Source organism: Brassica napus, chromosome C9, assembly GCF_020379485.1.
Source record: "Brassica napus cultivar Da-Ae chromosome C9, Da-Ae, whole genome shotgun sequence".
Classification (NCBI taxonomy): domain Eukaryota; kingdom Viridiplantae; phylum Streptophyta; class Magnoliopsida; order Brassicales; family Brassicaceae; genus Brassica; species Brassica napus.
In genome coordinates, this window is record NC_063452.1 from 31,988,245 (window position 1) to 32,003,826 (window position 15,582).

At 36.7% G+C, this 15,582-nt stretch overlaps 1 protein-coding gene across 3 annotated transcripts; it reads left to right on the top strand.

The window, feature by feature from the left end:
* The first annotated feature begins 12,018 nt into the window (after positions 1-12,018).
* On the top strand, positions 12,019-13,683 carry LOC106422086 (peroxisomal nicotinamide adenine dinucleotide carrier). Of its 3 annotated transcripts, none has more exons than XM_013862916.3 (4): positions 12,019-12,459; positions 12,554-12,631; positions 12,777-12,851; positions 13,058-13,683. In XM_013862916.3, the coding sequence occupies exons 1-4, from the start codon at positions 12,379-12,381 to the stop codon at positions 13,067-13,069; spliced, it is 246 nt and encodes an 81-aa protein (XP_013718370.1). In that variant the 5' UTR covers positions 12,019-12,378; the 3' UTR covers positions 13,070-13,683. The 3 variants fall into 3 exon arrangements, with proteins under 3 accessions (XP_013718370.1, XP_013718368.1, XP_013718371.1); XM_013862914.3 differs by having other exon boundaries at positions 12,021-12,459; positions 13,086-13,683; XM_013862917.3 differs by having other exon boundaries at positions 12,025-12,459; positions 13,092-13,683.
* The last annotated feature ends 1,899 nt before the right edge of the window (positions 13,684-15,582 follow it).

Below are 15,582 nucleotides of genomic sequence, written 5' to 3' on the forward strand. Positions count from 1 at the left end.
GTTTCTCTGTTCTTAGTGTCGTACTATTTCTATGAAATAGATACTATACCACATAAACAGTATAGTACGTTTTCATGCCTTTTATGTCTGCCCATGTGGTTGCAGCAGGAGCTTCCTCATCCATCACCAGCTCCTGCTAACGTTGCTGCAGGCCCAAGTGTGAGTTCCAAGTTTGTACCAGAGAATGAGAAGGTAACTCATATTAATTGCCCCTGCTTTCTCATTGTCTGTGATTGTCTTAACCGTAAGTGGTATAGTACCGTTGGTTGATCCGATAATCGTTGTAGGAAACTATATCTGTTGGCGGTGAAACACATGGTTCTGACCCCGTGGAAGAACCTTCGGAGTTGGGTGTTGAAAAAAATGATGAGGTGGATGGGTCTAGCAATCCTTCTCCATCAAAATTTAAAGTACTTGTCTTTATCCTCTTTCTCAGTGCCCCCTATTATTTGTAGATATAATCGTTATACAAACTTTTGTTTTCTTAATAGGGTGCAGGTGATGTGCCAGCAGCAGACGATGCTGCAGGTGATGGTGCCAGACGAGTTAGTAAACACAAGCACAATAGTCCACAGCGGTTCAGTCCTTCGGAACCGACAGTGCGTAAGTAAGCAACCAAAAAATCCACGAAAAATGTTCCAGGCAATAAACAGGCTCCCAAGCGTGCAAAAAAGAACCCCCCTGCATCATCTAATCCCACACCCCCTACCAGGGTGTTGCCCGTCTTTATTGGGGGCTTCAATGCTTTTGCTCCTCCAACCCCAGCAAACCGAGATGCTTTCTTGAAGCGGTTAAATGCAGCTAAGTATGTCCGACCGTGTACTTTTTTAACTTTAGACTTTATACTGTACTTTAATTTATAGTATAGTAGACTATACTATACAATATTAATACTTGTACCGTTTTTAACGACTACACCATATGAAATGCCCCAGATCGGTGGACGTCTCCAGCGGTTCCAGTTATTCTATTTCAAGTTTAGGCCATCTCTTCCATTGCAATGGTGTTTGTTCGCATGAGTTATTTTCTTTATTTAAATACGACTGACTATTGCTTAGTACATCATTTCTATGGACTAACTCGAATTTCATTTTAGGCTTTGGACCGTGTGGTGACCTTCATAAGTAACCGACGTGACCGTTTACCATCTGCTAGATTTGAGTTCATCCCTCCATCGTTTTTCCTCGAGCTGATGCGTAATTACGCCGGGTTCGATGCCATCAAAGAGAAGCACAAGTTTGTGTTCTCCACCCCTATTAAACCACAGTTTATGCACCGCCCTGGGTGGTATACTCACGTTGATTTCGTCTACAGTCCGTTTCTTATTAAAAAAAACCCACTGGGTTGGTCTCATTGTTGATCTGAAGATGTCGGCTATGTATGTCGTCGACTCTAACTCCGCATGCCCCTCGACTGTAGATGTTACTTCCTATCTCACCCCGATCTCGACCATGCTGCCTCACCTTATTTCGAGCTACTGTATTGTCCCCAATCCTGGTGGGATGAACTTCCGCCCCTTTCCTATTTCTCCTTGAACACCCAGGTATAAAATATTTACTTCCGCTCAGCTTTATGCACCTAATTTTTTCATATATAAAAGTTTACTCGTTTGCAAATATGGATAGGTTTCTCGGGTGTTGCTGCCCTTATTCTGCTAGAAATGGCAGCAGCTGATCAGCCTTTGAACACGCTTTCCTTGATTGAAGAAGAAGTACGTGTAGCAGTGGAGAACTATGCCATTGCAGCTTTGTCTATGGGTTAGGTTGGAGGTTGATTGTGTTGTATACCCAATGTTTTATTATGACACTACATCCTGTTTCTTTCTCTTAACTCCCAATTTGGATTATTTCGTTATGACGCATTCTCACTTTGATCCAATGTTTACTTCAAACAATGTCTGTCCTTTTAACTAAATGCATGTTAGTAAAGTGCTTCCCTTTTAACTAAATGCATGTTAATACACTGCTATCCTTATGTTACACTATACTACATAGACTATATGGTATAGTATTTAAGGAAGGAGAACTATTTATAAGAGGATGTGGGTTAACTTTTTCCATGGTTAGGGTTTAGATTTGGAAAAATGATTGCTGGCAACATGAAGTATTGACCATCACATGGCTAACCATGCAAACTAAAGTAATGTATACCTAGTCACACGAAGTATATGTTATGCATGACAACATCCCTCAACTTTATGATGTCATGTAGTTAACATCCCGAGTTTAATTTCATTCAACCAAAAACTGATGCAGATGTTAGAGATCGTTTAAATATATTGTTTCAACAATTAAAATATGATCGACTCGACTATAATTTAATTACAATTAGATTTTGACTCACATTTTAAAAGCGTAAGAATATTTTTAACAAAATCTAATTTACAAAATCAATATTTTTAATATTTTTTATAAGTAGTGTTTTAACATTTTTTTATTTTAGTGTATTTTAAAACTATATAATTGTATTATTTTTATATTTATTAATCTGTTTTGATTTTAATTAATTATATTAATCTTTTTGTTATGAAATTTTAATAAAAAAAATTGTAATTCGTTTGATTAATTGTGTGATATATACTTCTTTGATAATTTTTTAATTATGAAACTTATTTTCTGTCAATTTATTAACTTTAACATTTTATTTGCTTAAAACTTATGTGATGTCAACTTAAACCAAACATAATCTTGCGTACATAATTATGAAAGTTTTACTAAGTTTAAATCAATGGAATTTTTGTTTATGAAAAAATATATAAAATAATTCATTAACTTAATAATTTCATATTAAACAAATAAAATATAAGAATCAATAAATTGACATCAAAGAAGTTTTATAATAATTTTGTTTATCAAATAAGTATATATCACACAGTTAATCAAACGAATTACATAAATTTTATTAAAAGTTAATACGAAAACAGATTAAAAGAATTAAAAAAACTAAATTAAATAATATCTTATACAATTTTTATATTTAAGAAAAATAAAAATAATATAATTATATTGTTTTCAAATACACTAAATAAAAATGGTAAAACACTACTTATCAAAAATTATAGAACATATTGATTTTGTAAATTAAATTTTGTTAAAAAGTATTTTTACGCTTTTAAAACACGTGTCAAAATCTAATTTAGGTAAATTATCATCTGGTACGTAACATTTCAATTGATGAACCAAGAGATTTAAACGGTCTCTGACATACACATCATTTTTTGGATGAATAAAATTTAACTCGTGATGTTAACTACATAACATCATAAAGTTGAGAGATGTTGTCATGCATAATATATACATCATGTAGTTAAGTATACATTTGTTTAGTTTGCATAGTTAGCCATGTGATGCCACCACTTCATGTAGTCAGCAATCATTTTTCCTTTAGATTTCCTAAATGGTAAACAATGTGGGTTCACATATTCATATTAGGGTTTAGTTATCCATATTAGAGTATAGTTCTTAATATGGTAATATGTTTCACTACTTCCACTGTCGTTACAATATACCATATATACTAAATAGTATAGTATTTAATGAAGGGAATTTGTTTTCTTGTATGATGTGGGTTAACTATTTCCATAGTTATTATGTGGTATATGTGGGTTCACATATCCATGTTAGGGTTTAGTTATCCATATTAGGATTTAGTTGTCCATATTAGGGTTTAGTTATCCATATAAGGGTTTAATGAGGGAGGGACACTTGTTTTCTTCTAGGATGTGGGTTAACTATTTCCATAGTTATTATGTGGTTTATGTGGGTTCACATATCCATATTAGGGTTTAGTTTTCCATATTAGGGTTTAGTTTTCCATATTAGGGTTTATTTATCCATATTAGGGTTTTATGAGGGACACTTATTTTCTTCTCGGATGTGGGTTAACTATTTCCATAGTTATTATGTGGTTTATGTGGGTTCACATATCCATATTAGAGTTTACTTATCCATATTAGGGTTTAGTTGTCTATACTATGTGAAACTATGCTATCTCCGGTAAATAGTATATTATTGAATGAAAGACACTTGTTTTCTTCTAGGATGTGAGTTAACTATTTTCATACTTATTATGTCGTGTATGTGGGTTCACATATCCATATTAGGGTTTAATGAAGGACACTTGCTTTCTTCTAGGATGTGGGTTAACTATTTCCATAGTTATTATGTGGTTTATGTGGGTTCACATCTCCATATTAGGGTTTACTTATCCATATTAGGGTTTAGTTATCCATATGAACCAAGCTTATTTCAACCCTTTATAACATACATGCTGTATATGTCAATAGAATAGTAATGCGCAATATACTTGCGGACTTCACCAGGTGGGATATGTATTAATAAATCCTATTTGGTTTATGATTTAACTACTAACACGTCATCTACTTCGTTTTAGCATATTTGTATACCATTACGTTAAACTATACTATATCATGTAAATAGTATAGTAATTGATGTTAGACACTTGTTTTCGTGATAGTATGTGGGTTAACTATTTCCATAGTTATTTTGTGGTGTATGTGGGTTCACATATCCATACTAGGGTTTAATTATCCATATTAGGATTCAATTTTCCATATTAGGTTTAGTTATCCATTGTAGGGTTTAATGAGGGACACTTTTTTTTCTTCTAGGATGTGGACAACTATTTCCATAGTTATTATGTGGTTTATGTGGGTTCACGACTCCATATTAGTGTTTAGTTATCCATATTAGAGTTTAACGAGGGACACTTGTTTTTCTTCTACGATGTGGGTTAATTATTTTCATATTTATTATGTGGTGTATGTGGGTTCACATATCCATATTAGGGTTTAGTTATCCATATTAGGGTTTAGTTTTCCATATTAGGGTTTAATTATCCATATGAACCCAACATATTTCAACCCTTTACAACATCCATACTATATATGTCATACTTGCGGGCTTCACCAGCTGGGATGTGTATTAATAATTTCTCTTTGGTTTATGATTTAACTAGAATTGTAGGGTTTAGTTTCACTATATGGGGTTTCCTTTTAGCATTACCAGTGTTTTAATTGGATGTACAAAATTAGCAAAGCATTTAAGTAATCCATACTACTCAGCGTCGTCCTGATTAACCAACCCAACGGTACAACGTACAGGGAGTAGGTTCACATTTCAATATTAGGGTTTAGTTATCTATATTAGTGTATAATTCTTTATCTACGACTAGGTTCGTGATTTTGTAATAGGTTGCGCCTTCCCACCTAGCGTACTTCTAACATTTATAATACGCATAGTATAGTAATACATTGTATACTTGCGGAGTCTAGTAAGATTGCCTCTACAATGTTGTCATTTTGGAATATTTAGTGGAGAAAGACATCACTATATTCACATCAAAAGGTCGGCGGGTGTTCCGTACAACTTGCACATACTTTGTGCTTCACATAGGGTTTATATAGCATACTATTTACATACTAAATACATCGATATATGACAGCTCTGCATATATTCGTGTATTTAGTTAAAATTTGCTTCACTTCTCCATCATACTTCATTTAGAGGGCCAGTCCGTAGACGGCAAAGGCTTTCGCTTATTCACCCAGTTCCCAAAAAGAAGCTTTGAACTGCTTTCAGATACCTTTTCCATAGTCACGTACTTTTTATATAGGGTTTCGGCAGGACGCCTTGTTGTGACCTGAACGGCCACAACGTTTGCATTTCCTAGAGGATGAGGTGCCTCCTTTCTGCAACATTAGGACAATACTAATGTCATTGACAAAAGAACATCAAAAATTCATATCTAATATACCATACCATATCAACACGTCTATATACCATTTACATGTAATCTACTATATGTCATATAGCATCAAGTATTTGCTAATGTATGTTGAATACTCTATTCATTAGCATCATTATCATCTATCCAAGTTTATATCCCCTTACTCTCATGTACTGATATAAAGGAAAGATGTACCTTATACCATACCATATCAACCCGCCTATATACCAGTTACATGTAATATACTATACATGTCATATACCATCAAGTGTTCGGTAATGTATGTTGAATACTCTATTCATTATCATTGTCATCACATATCCAAGTTTGTCTCCCCTTACTCTCATGTATTCATCAAAAGGAAAGATGTACCCTATACTCCCCGCGAGAGAGAATGCGGACTTTCCTTGGACGGCCAGGTGGGCGGCGCACCGCTGGTGGGAGAAGGTCATTTAGAGTACCACCCCCTATTTCTATCCCTCCTACTGATGGGACCGGGTAAATTTTTCCAGCAAATCCTTGTCTCCAAGTTGTCACATAGTATGGTGGCGCCACCAAAGAATCAGATGGGAAGCCAATCCTTGTTGCAGTAGCTAGAGCATGAATACATAGTATGCCAATTGAGTCGTATTCCATACAACTGTAGCTGCCAGGTCCTAATAAAACGGTGAAGCACTCTCCCGCATTGTCCTGCACTTGAAACTCCAACTCCCCAATATCACGTACTGACAAACCGGTTGACAGTTCATAGTTCTCCTCAACCAGTTTCTGTACATTTGGTGTGAGGGTTCCTTGCTCTCGGTTTGCTTTTGCTCTACGCAATGCTAGCCAGCCCATAACGGTCGTGCGTATTCAAACATAGTGATAAGTGGATATTCTCTTGCTTCCTTAATGACACCATTCCAAGTTTCGGCAATGTTTGAGTCCATCATGTTGTACCGCTGGCCTTTGAAATGAGCTCTAGTACAGTGGTCAAACCCTGAAGAAGATATAGTATGGTATGAGTTATTATGTTTTAATAATTGTACTATATTCAAGAATTGGTAGACATACCTATGTCAACCAAATATGCATAACATGCAGGGTTTATTTTCTGGATCTCGATAAACTTCTGATTAAACTCGGTAACCGTGAATGCCCGTGCAGCGGCAGACATAAGGTTTGCGAGTCTGCTTTTCTTAAATGTTGCCTTTATGTTTCGCCAAAGATGGACTACACATGCAACGTGATGAGCGTGATGATAAACCTGGTTGTCAAAAACATAAAACTCCAATTATTACCATACTGTATGAATAAAATAAGCCCGCAAGCATTAGACTATTAACAAAATATGGTATAGTCGAATTTAAATAGTATAGTACAGGAGGTACCTTTCCAAGACCATTGTAAATACTGGCATGTCGATCTGATATGAAAACCAACCCCGGCACATCGTAAACAAAAGTTTGTAATTTCTGGAAAAACCATTCCCAAGCATCGTCGTTTTCACTATCAACCACCGCAAAAGCTAGAGGAAATACTTGGAAATTTCCGTCTTGTGCAGACGCTGTAAGTAGGCAGCCACCAAACTTACCTTTCAATGACGTCCCATTGACAACAACCACTTTGCACATGGACAGATACCCTGAGATTGATGCCCCATATGCAACAAAACAGTACTTAAATATTGTTCCCCTATCTTCGACATCCGTACTCTCCAAGAAGCAGGTCGTTCCTTCATTTGACGACTGAAGGAGAGCTAAGTAGGCGGGTATAAGTGAGTAACTTCCTACCATTGTACCCATCACATGGTCCATTGCAAGCTCTCTAGTTCTCCAAGCTTTCCAATACGATACGTTCACATGAAACTCATCCAACGGTATTTTCCTAATTGCTGCTGCAGTTGGGCCACACTTAATTCCAACAAACCTTGATTGCATTATCTCGCCTATAACCTGAGTGGTTGCCAGTTTATGGTAGTTGCGGCGCTCATCGATGGTGCATGAGTGAATAAGGTTTGCTTGGCGAACTTGAAAGTTCCCACTAGCATCCAGCAGAACCGCATACACGCGCCACAGGCATCCATTGCCCACGCATTGGGCAAGTAGCATTGCCGGACTCGAGCGGGGTGTCCTGAAATGGAACTTCCTATTCATGGCATGAATGGCTAGTTTAATTTTGCGGCCAGTTTTGGATTTGAAGACACGGCCAATGTAAATTTCATCCCACTCGTATTGTATGTCAGCAAGGGCAATATCCACACCTACAAATTTACATTTTGTCAATAACAAGTAATTAGTATATGATATACTATAGTAAGTATTAATCTCGACAAATTCAAATAGTTCTATACTATATAACTATAGTACGTATTGGCACATTGTTTCTTGTTATACATGTCCCCCGGCGATCGTTGAAAACTGGTGGGGCATCCTTTCCAAATAGAGCTGGAGTATATGGGTTGTTTAGCATCTCGTGGAGTGCTTCATCAAATTTTCCCCAGTGTTGACCAAATTCGTCAGCTACCTTAAGGGGAGCCTCTGTACTCGAACTAGAACTACCATCTTCCTCCTGTGTGTTGGGAATTCCTGGTATTCCGAACACTAGACGCCGAGCTACAGGTCTAGATGCATTTGCTGACTCGGGAATACTTGTACGGAGCACAGGGACGACCATTGCTTTATCGGAGTCTGTGTATGAATCAGTTTCATCCTCTAAGGGGTTGTTCTTTCCCTTATGTCTTGCTGCTGTCTCCGCCATATCAAGTCGACTATTCTCCGCTGGTTCCCTGATTTCTATTCCATGCATACCATGTAGAATAGTCTGTCGCCGAGGCATACCATTTCTAGGCCTCTGTACGGAACACTCCGGCACCTCATGGTCTTTCCCACCTACATGCTTCTGTGTTGGGGGAATAGTCAATGGAGTTTCCGAGAGTGCAAAAGCATGCCACTCCTCCTCATCCATACAGTTGTCACTGCCATCCTCTCCCCCTATACGCACATTACGTTGGCATGGTAGATGAGGTTCTTTCCCACTAGGTGAATGGCGAACGATGGAGACATAAAGATCAACTTCTTCAATGGCGCGCCTCATCCGGATGAAGACACCTACTTTGGTATCGTCTGTTATGTACTGAGGCGTATCCAACTCTCCATCACCCATTGCAATCCACTCCGGGTATTGATAGGAGAGTTTGATGGAGATATCCTTGGATATTATGTCTAGACATTCTTTTACTGCAGTTAGTAGCTCAGTCATTGTCATCTCCACATTAAGTTGGATGAAATGCTCAGCTGCACACACTATGTCAGGTTAAAATATCCACCGATTATCTGCATCACGGACCCACGTCCCATGTACAATCAAGACTTTATCTGGCTCATTCATCTGCAAAATTACCACAGTAAACAGAATATTATTTCAGATCTATAACTGTAATTCCATTCCATCTTCAGTAGGTAAATCAAAAGGTATAATAAATGTACAATCGAGGTAGTAAGCAGAGTTAACTGAAGCTTACCTTATCGAAAGTCAGAGCATTAACTCTGCAACTGCATTCACCTTCTTCACTGTATTTTCTTACTTCTTACACAAATGGACAGACTGTAACAAAATAAAGGACTACACCATATATCAAGATGTCGATGTTCTACTATCCTCCACATATTTACTGAATACAGTAAACCGTATGCGGTTAGAAATGTGTGTGGCGTGGTCGATTTAATACCCTGAGATCTGCACAGTACGCGGTAAATCATGGCCTTACTTATCTAAGCCTACGTGTTCTTACCTTCTTCCTTTCACCGTCTACTTGTTGGCTAGAGGGTTATAACCGGATGAAAGGAGACACATTTGTTAGTCTCTTAATTATGTCAAAATCATTGACGTGCACCTAATTAATCTATCAAACTTAGATATCTCGCAAATTCACCCTAAAATTTATGGGTCATTTTAGGTTGCACATTTTTTAATTTCTTGGTCAAATGTCATCAAGTTACAGGGTCAAAAGGTTAGAAAGGTCACAAATGATTTCTCTCGCATATATGTATGTTTTTTCCAATTAAAATTTCTAGTGACCCATTTTCACAATTAAAAACTTAGTGCGACCCTTTTAGAAAACGGACTCATTAATTTATAGAGGTTCTACTGTATTTCTTATGTTAAAATAAATACCACAAACGGAAACCAACCCACTCATACCGCACACATTTTATTTTCTTTGTTTACTAGTGGTTTGTCCGCGCTTCACGCGGAATATTTGTTAATTATATAACATAATGTTTTTTATATAATATTTTATTGTTCATATTATAAATCAACACTTTTACGTATAGACTGCCAAATTTCATTTCAAGTATTTTAATTCGTCTTACTTCATTACAATTGCTGTCAAAAAATGTACCTTCATGTCTATAAATGATATATGCCCTTGAAACTTAGCTATATTTATTGTTCATTTAGATTCATGTTGCGTATAACTTTTTTGTTAATTAAATTTCTATTTTTTAATATGTATATTTAACAACACACGTGAGAATTATTTCTCTCCGAGGAAATCTTTAATATTCTCTCCGAGGAAATCTTTAATATTCTCTCCGAGGAAATCTTTAAATCCTGACCGTCAATAATATTTCGCAACAGAGGATCACAAACGTCCATCCTAGCTTTTTTCTGTTGCAGAATTATTTCTCGAAATAATCCAAAACTAAACTCTGGACCGCACGATTAGTAGCGCGTCGAGATCGGACGGTATCAATCATCCATCCTTTTTTTAATTTGGAATATATGTGTCTTAAGTATATCAACATTGTTATGTTTTTTTAATGCGAGTTCTGAATAATTTTTTAGCAGGCTAAGAATATATACATACTGTTGTTTTTTTGTGTTTTTAATATTCTTAATAAAGTTCATTTTTTACTTTAGGTTGATATTTCAAAGAAACCATTTATGATTCGTAAACCAAGCTTTGTGATTTGATATTAGATTGTTAAATTTATTATTTTGGGCAACCAACTAATCACATGAACCATAAACTATATTTATACATATGTATTAAACATGTTTAAATGTCTAAAGACGAAAAGCATACTCCTACACTAACTTTGACCTCTCGAACTCCTCTTCTCATGTCTTGCGGTTCGACACTTGCTTTTTACATGACTACTTTACAGCAGCTTGGTAGTTGTTTCTTAGCCGAGGTCAACGATCATGATGAAATGTTGAGTATCAGAAGGATGCTCTTTCACCCAACCCAATAGTCTTTCTTTATCTTATGGTTTGTTCCTCTCAATGGTCATGGTTCTGTTAATGATCTTGTAGAGTACCACACCGAAGATAAAGACATCGCTCATTAGGTTATATATGGCCAACTTACACCTATTCAAGAGCTGCTTAGTCGTGTGTTCAAATTTTCTATGAAGTGTAGGACGAAAAAGATAGATAATAAATATTAAACGATTCCTCATCTTAAACAATGTGAACCATAACTAAACCTAACTGAATGAGCACCACAAAAACTAACAGCACAATTAAACCAAAAAGGTAAAGTAATATTCATTATTTACTGCAATTGTGACATGAGTATTGACGCCATAAGCTCCTTCTCTTGGAACTCAAAGTCTGACTAATTTAGTATTGTGTACTTTTTTTTTGGACAAAGTATTGTGTACTTTTAATACTACATAGTAGTAAGAAAGTATTAACTGATGAGGACCAGAAGAATGATTCATTTGTTTGGATTGACGAGATTTTTCGGCCCCAAAACACCCTATTCTGATATACGAGAGGAATTCACCTTTGATTGTGCGGCTTTGTTTAAGCTGCTACGCTTTCTAATCAGCTTATCCGGGAGGTGGCTTGGCTTGATGGCATAATGTTTTTGTCTATATATATAGAGAGAGATTTAAATAGTGTTTAATTATGTTTTAGCGTTATAATTTAGTTTTATCAGGCCACTATATAAATTTAGAGCATGTCAATTTTCTTTTCAATTTTCACTGTGACGTCTAAAGTTAGGTCCAAAAGCATTACCGAAGAAACAAATACCTTTACGTCGAAGAGCAGTATGTCTATCCCCACAAATTCGCCTTCTTTCATCACATAACACCCCTCCTTAAAACGAAGAAGACGCACAGCGACAGTCGGGAACAACAACCGGTTTCTAGTGCATAGCCTTGGAACAATATACACTGTTTAAGGCTTATTTTTCAATTTCAAATAGGTTACCTTTTTAACTATTTTCGAGTATATCTTAAAGAATAGTATTATTTGATAAATTTATTAATAACGTGACTTAAGAGTTTGCAAAAAAATATGTGCCTTTAGAGCATCATTATCGCAGTATGCAACTACCGCATCTTAACATTACATGAATTGAAAAAAAAAAAATTGGGTTAGTTAAAAAGAAACGTATCTTAATTAGGGGAAGGAAGAGACCGTGTCTTGAGACACGTGTTGTGTTGTGGGTGTTCAGAAGCAAACCCGCGTCTCTCTCCCTTCTTCGATTTCGTCGACGACGATCTCATCACAGAGCCGGCGATGGAGTCCAGCGTGTCGGAAGTGCGAGCCTTGTAACGAGTGGAGGTGGATTTCAATTTGAATCGGAGGTTATTCTGGATCTGCTCTCCTCCCTTCGTCTTCACAGAAACCATGTCGGACACTCTGATAAATGGATTGGCTGGAGCTGGGGGTGGGATCATCGCTCAACTCCTCACTTATCCTCTCCAAACTGTAACGATTCTATTTTTGCGTTCTCACGGCCAAATTTCTCCGTGATCTTCCTTGTTGATGATAATCTTCGATGGTGTTTGTTTGTTGAAATTAGGTACATACGCGGCAACAGACGGAGCGTGATATCAAGAGGGAGAAGAGGAAGCTTGGAACTATCGAACACATGTGCCAGGTTAGTTTTGAGATTGTGTATTGCGCTTGAGAGAGAGTCTGAGAGAATTGATTACTGGATTTTCTTATGAATGTTCGAAGATTTTTGAAATGATCTTCGAGTTGCCTTTGGATTGCATGACAAGTTCTTGATTTGTATTTGAAAGGTTGTGAAACAAGAGGGATGGGAGCGTTTATACGGTGGATTGGCTCCGTCTCTCGCTGGAACCGCGGCGTCACAGGTGACATATTCTTGATTTGTATTCTGTGTGTTGAAGTTTTAGGAAAGAGGCTAAATTCAGAGCAACAGTCACATAACCCCTGTTCGTTTATCAAACGCCGCGTCTAGCGTCCGCGTCTCTTTTTAGCTCTATATTTTTGTTGCTTTAAAAGCAAGATTGCAGAGAAACCATTGAAACGATATTAATTATAAGAGACGCAAATTTAGGATGTTAACTGATCGCCAAAAATTCTAGCGGCAGTTACGATAATCGGCGGCGACTATTTTTACGGTTACGGCTTGATTCAGCGTTGACGCTAGATTCTTGAGGACGAAGTATTCGGAGCCGCTGACGCTAGATTCAGCGTCTATCAAAAGAACAGAGCTATAGACATTTCTTCTTGGAGCTGTGGCTAAACTCGGAGCAACAGTCACAACTTATCCTCTCTTGGTTGTAAAGTCACGACTTCAAGCCAAACAGGTCACAACAGGGGACAAAAGACATCAGTACAAAGGTTCTTGGTTGTACAATATTGTCTCCTAATTAAAAGTTAAATATTTCCTCTTCAGCTTAGGCTTGTTATAGCTCCATGCTCAGAGAAAGCGCTTGCTCTAGACAGTTGAACGCTTTCTTGTAGCTCAAGAAACCCATAAATCAGAAATCAAAGCCATCCACCGTGACTACTTCTAGGTAGTTCTGACATGGCTTCTTCGTGTTCACACTCTGGTTCACTCTGATCTTGGACAATGGGATTGACACTTTGTAGTGAACCCTAGTTCAATGTTATGTTATGTTTCTTAAGCTCAGACTTCTTCCAAATAATTCTCGTTTATTTTACTAATCTTTGGTTTTATCTTTTTATTTAAAAATCTATATTCAAAATGTTATGTTTAATAATTTAATCAATAAATTTGAAATTTAACTAATAAATTTGAAGTTTAAGAACCGAAAATAAGAAACTTGCAATGAACACATAAATATGTCCATCTCTTAATTAAGTTTTTTAAACTCACTTTTTTTACTAAAAATTATTAAAAAATGATTAAGAACCCCTAAATGAGTACGTGGGATAGATGCTCTAAATTTTGGAAATGTCAAAAGCGAAAATACAGTTGTTCAAATATCTTTGTTAACTTTTCTTTGGCTGGTTGTCACTTTTCTATTCGTATTTAACAAAGCTATTTAAAAATAAGCGCTTCTACTGTTTTTATCTAAGTCAATGCAATAATTGGTTACTAGCTGCTTTTTACTCACGTATCTTTTAGTTTATCATTAGTGTTTGACGCAGCTTATGATGCACACCCAGATCGGTCATGTGATAGTTTGACTTTGTGTTTACATTGCAAATACATGCAGAAAAGCAATGAACAAAACTTAAGTTCACCTCCATGGTGGAGAATAGTTAAATTCAACTCATATTTTATAACCAACCAAAATACCACGTATGATTAATTAAAAAGAATAACATAATTTTAAAATAAATGGTTGAAAAAACCAACACTCACATTAACGCCCTCTGCAAAACTTAAAACTCTATAAATTTAAAACCTAAATCATAAACTTTAAACCCCAAATCATAAACCCTAAACTCTAAATCCAAAATCCTACACCCAAAACTCTAAATCATAAACCCTAAATCTTAAACTCTAACCCTAAACCCTAAACGTTAAACCCTAAATACTACCCTAAATTCTAAACCCTAAACCCATCAATTGATTAGGGTTTGGGTTTATAATTTAAGATTTAGAGTTTAGAGTTTAGGATCGATAGTTTAGGATCGATGGTTTAGGGTTTATGATTTAGAGTCTTGGGTTTAGGGTTTAGGATTTAGAGTTTAGAGTTTAAGATTTAGGATTTATGGTTTAGAGTTTTGGGTTTTGGGTTTTGGATTTTGGGTTTAGGTTTTAGGATTTAGAGTTTTGGGTTTATGGTTTAGGATTTGAGACTTTTTTTTTTTTGTCATAAAAAAACAGACTCATACTGACTCTGTGAACCACACCGGGAGATCCTGATCCATGTGAACGACGAAAGACGGTTGTTTACTGACACTGCGTGCTAGACTATCCGCCTTTGAATTTTGCGTCCTTGGTACATAGATGATCTCTGATCTAATGAAACTCTGTCTCAGAGTCTTGATATCTTCCAAATAATTTGCAAATGATGGCCATTCTTCTGGTTTCGAAACCATCTTTACCAATTGAGAACAATCCGTTGCAAACGTAACCTGAAATTGACGTATTTTTTCATACATTCCATTGCCCATAATAGAGCTTCCATCTCCGCATGCAGAGGAGTTAGACAAGCCCGTACATTCCTCGCCCCCAACAAACCAGCAAAACCTTCTAAAGTACTAAGCCAACCTTGTCCTGAGAAAATATCATTCTCCCAAGAGCCATTTGTAAAACACCATCTTCCTGGAATCGAAGGAAGGCTTGTAGGCTCGACCGGTAAGACTCTCATGTTTTCCTTGGGTACTTGTGCCTCAGCCCAGAGTGTTGATTCTGTTTCTGCTAATTTGAGCGTATCGCGAGGATCCATATCCACATTACTAAAAACTTTACTATTCCTTCCTTTCCAAATATACCATAGTATCCATGCGAATTGATGATCCTCCATCTGCGGGATGACTCGCCAAAAGAGATGATCCACATTTGTGAAGAGGGAGCTTGTGGGGAAAATGGATGGGTTTGAAGGTATCTTGGAAAGAGCCCATACCTGAATTGCTGGAGGACATTCAAAAAACACATGGTTG

Bases quoted from the DNA above. Each gene is read 5' to 3' on its own strand.
- LOC106422086 (XM_013862914.3), top strand. From the start codon at position 12,379: ATGTCGGACACTCTGATAAATGGATTGGCTGGAGCTGGGGGTGGGATC. The intron at 12,460-12,553 runs GTAACGATTCTA...TGTTGAAATTAG, and splicing joins TCACTTATCCTCTCCAAACT to GTACATACGCGGCAACAGAC. The intron at 12,632-12,776 runs GTTAGTTTTGAG...TGTATTTGAAAG, and splicing joins CTATCGAACACATGTGCCAG to GTTGTGAAACAAGAGGGATG.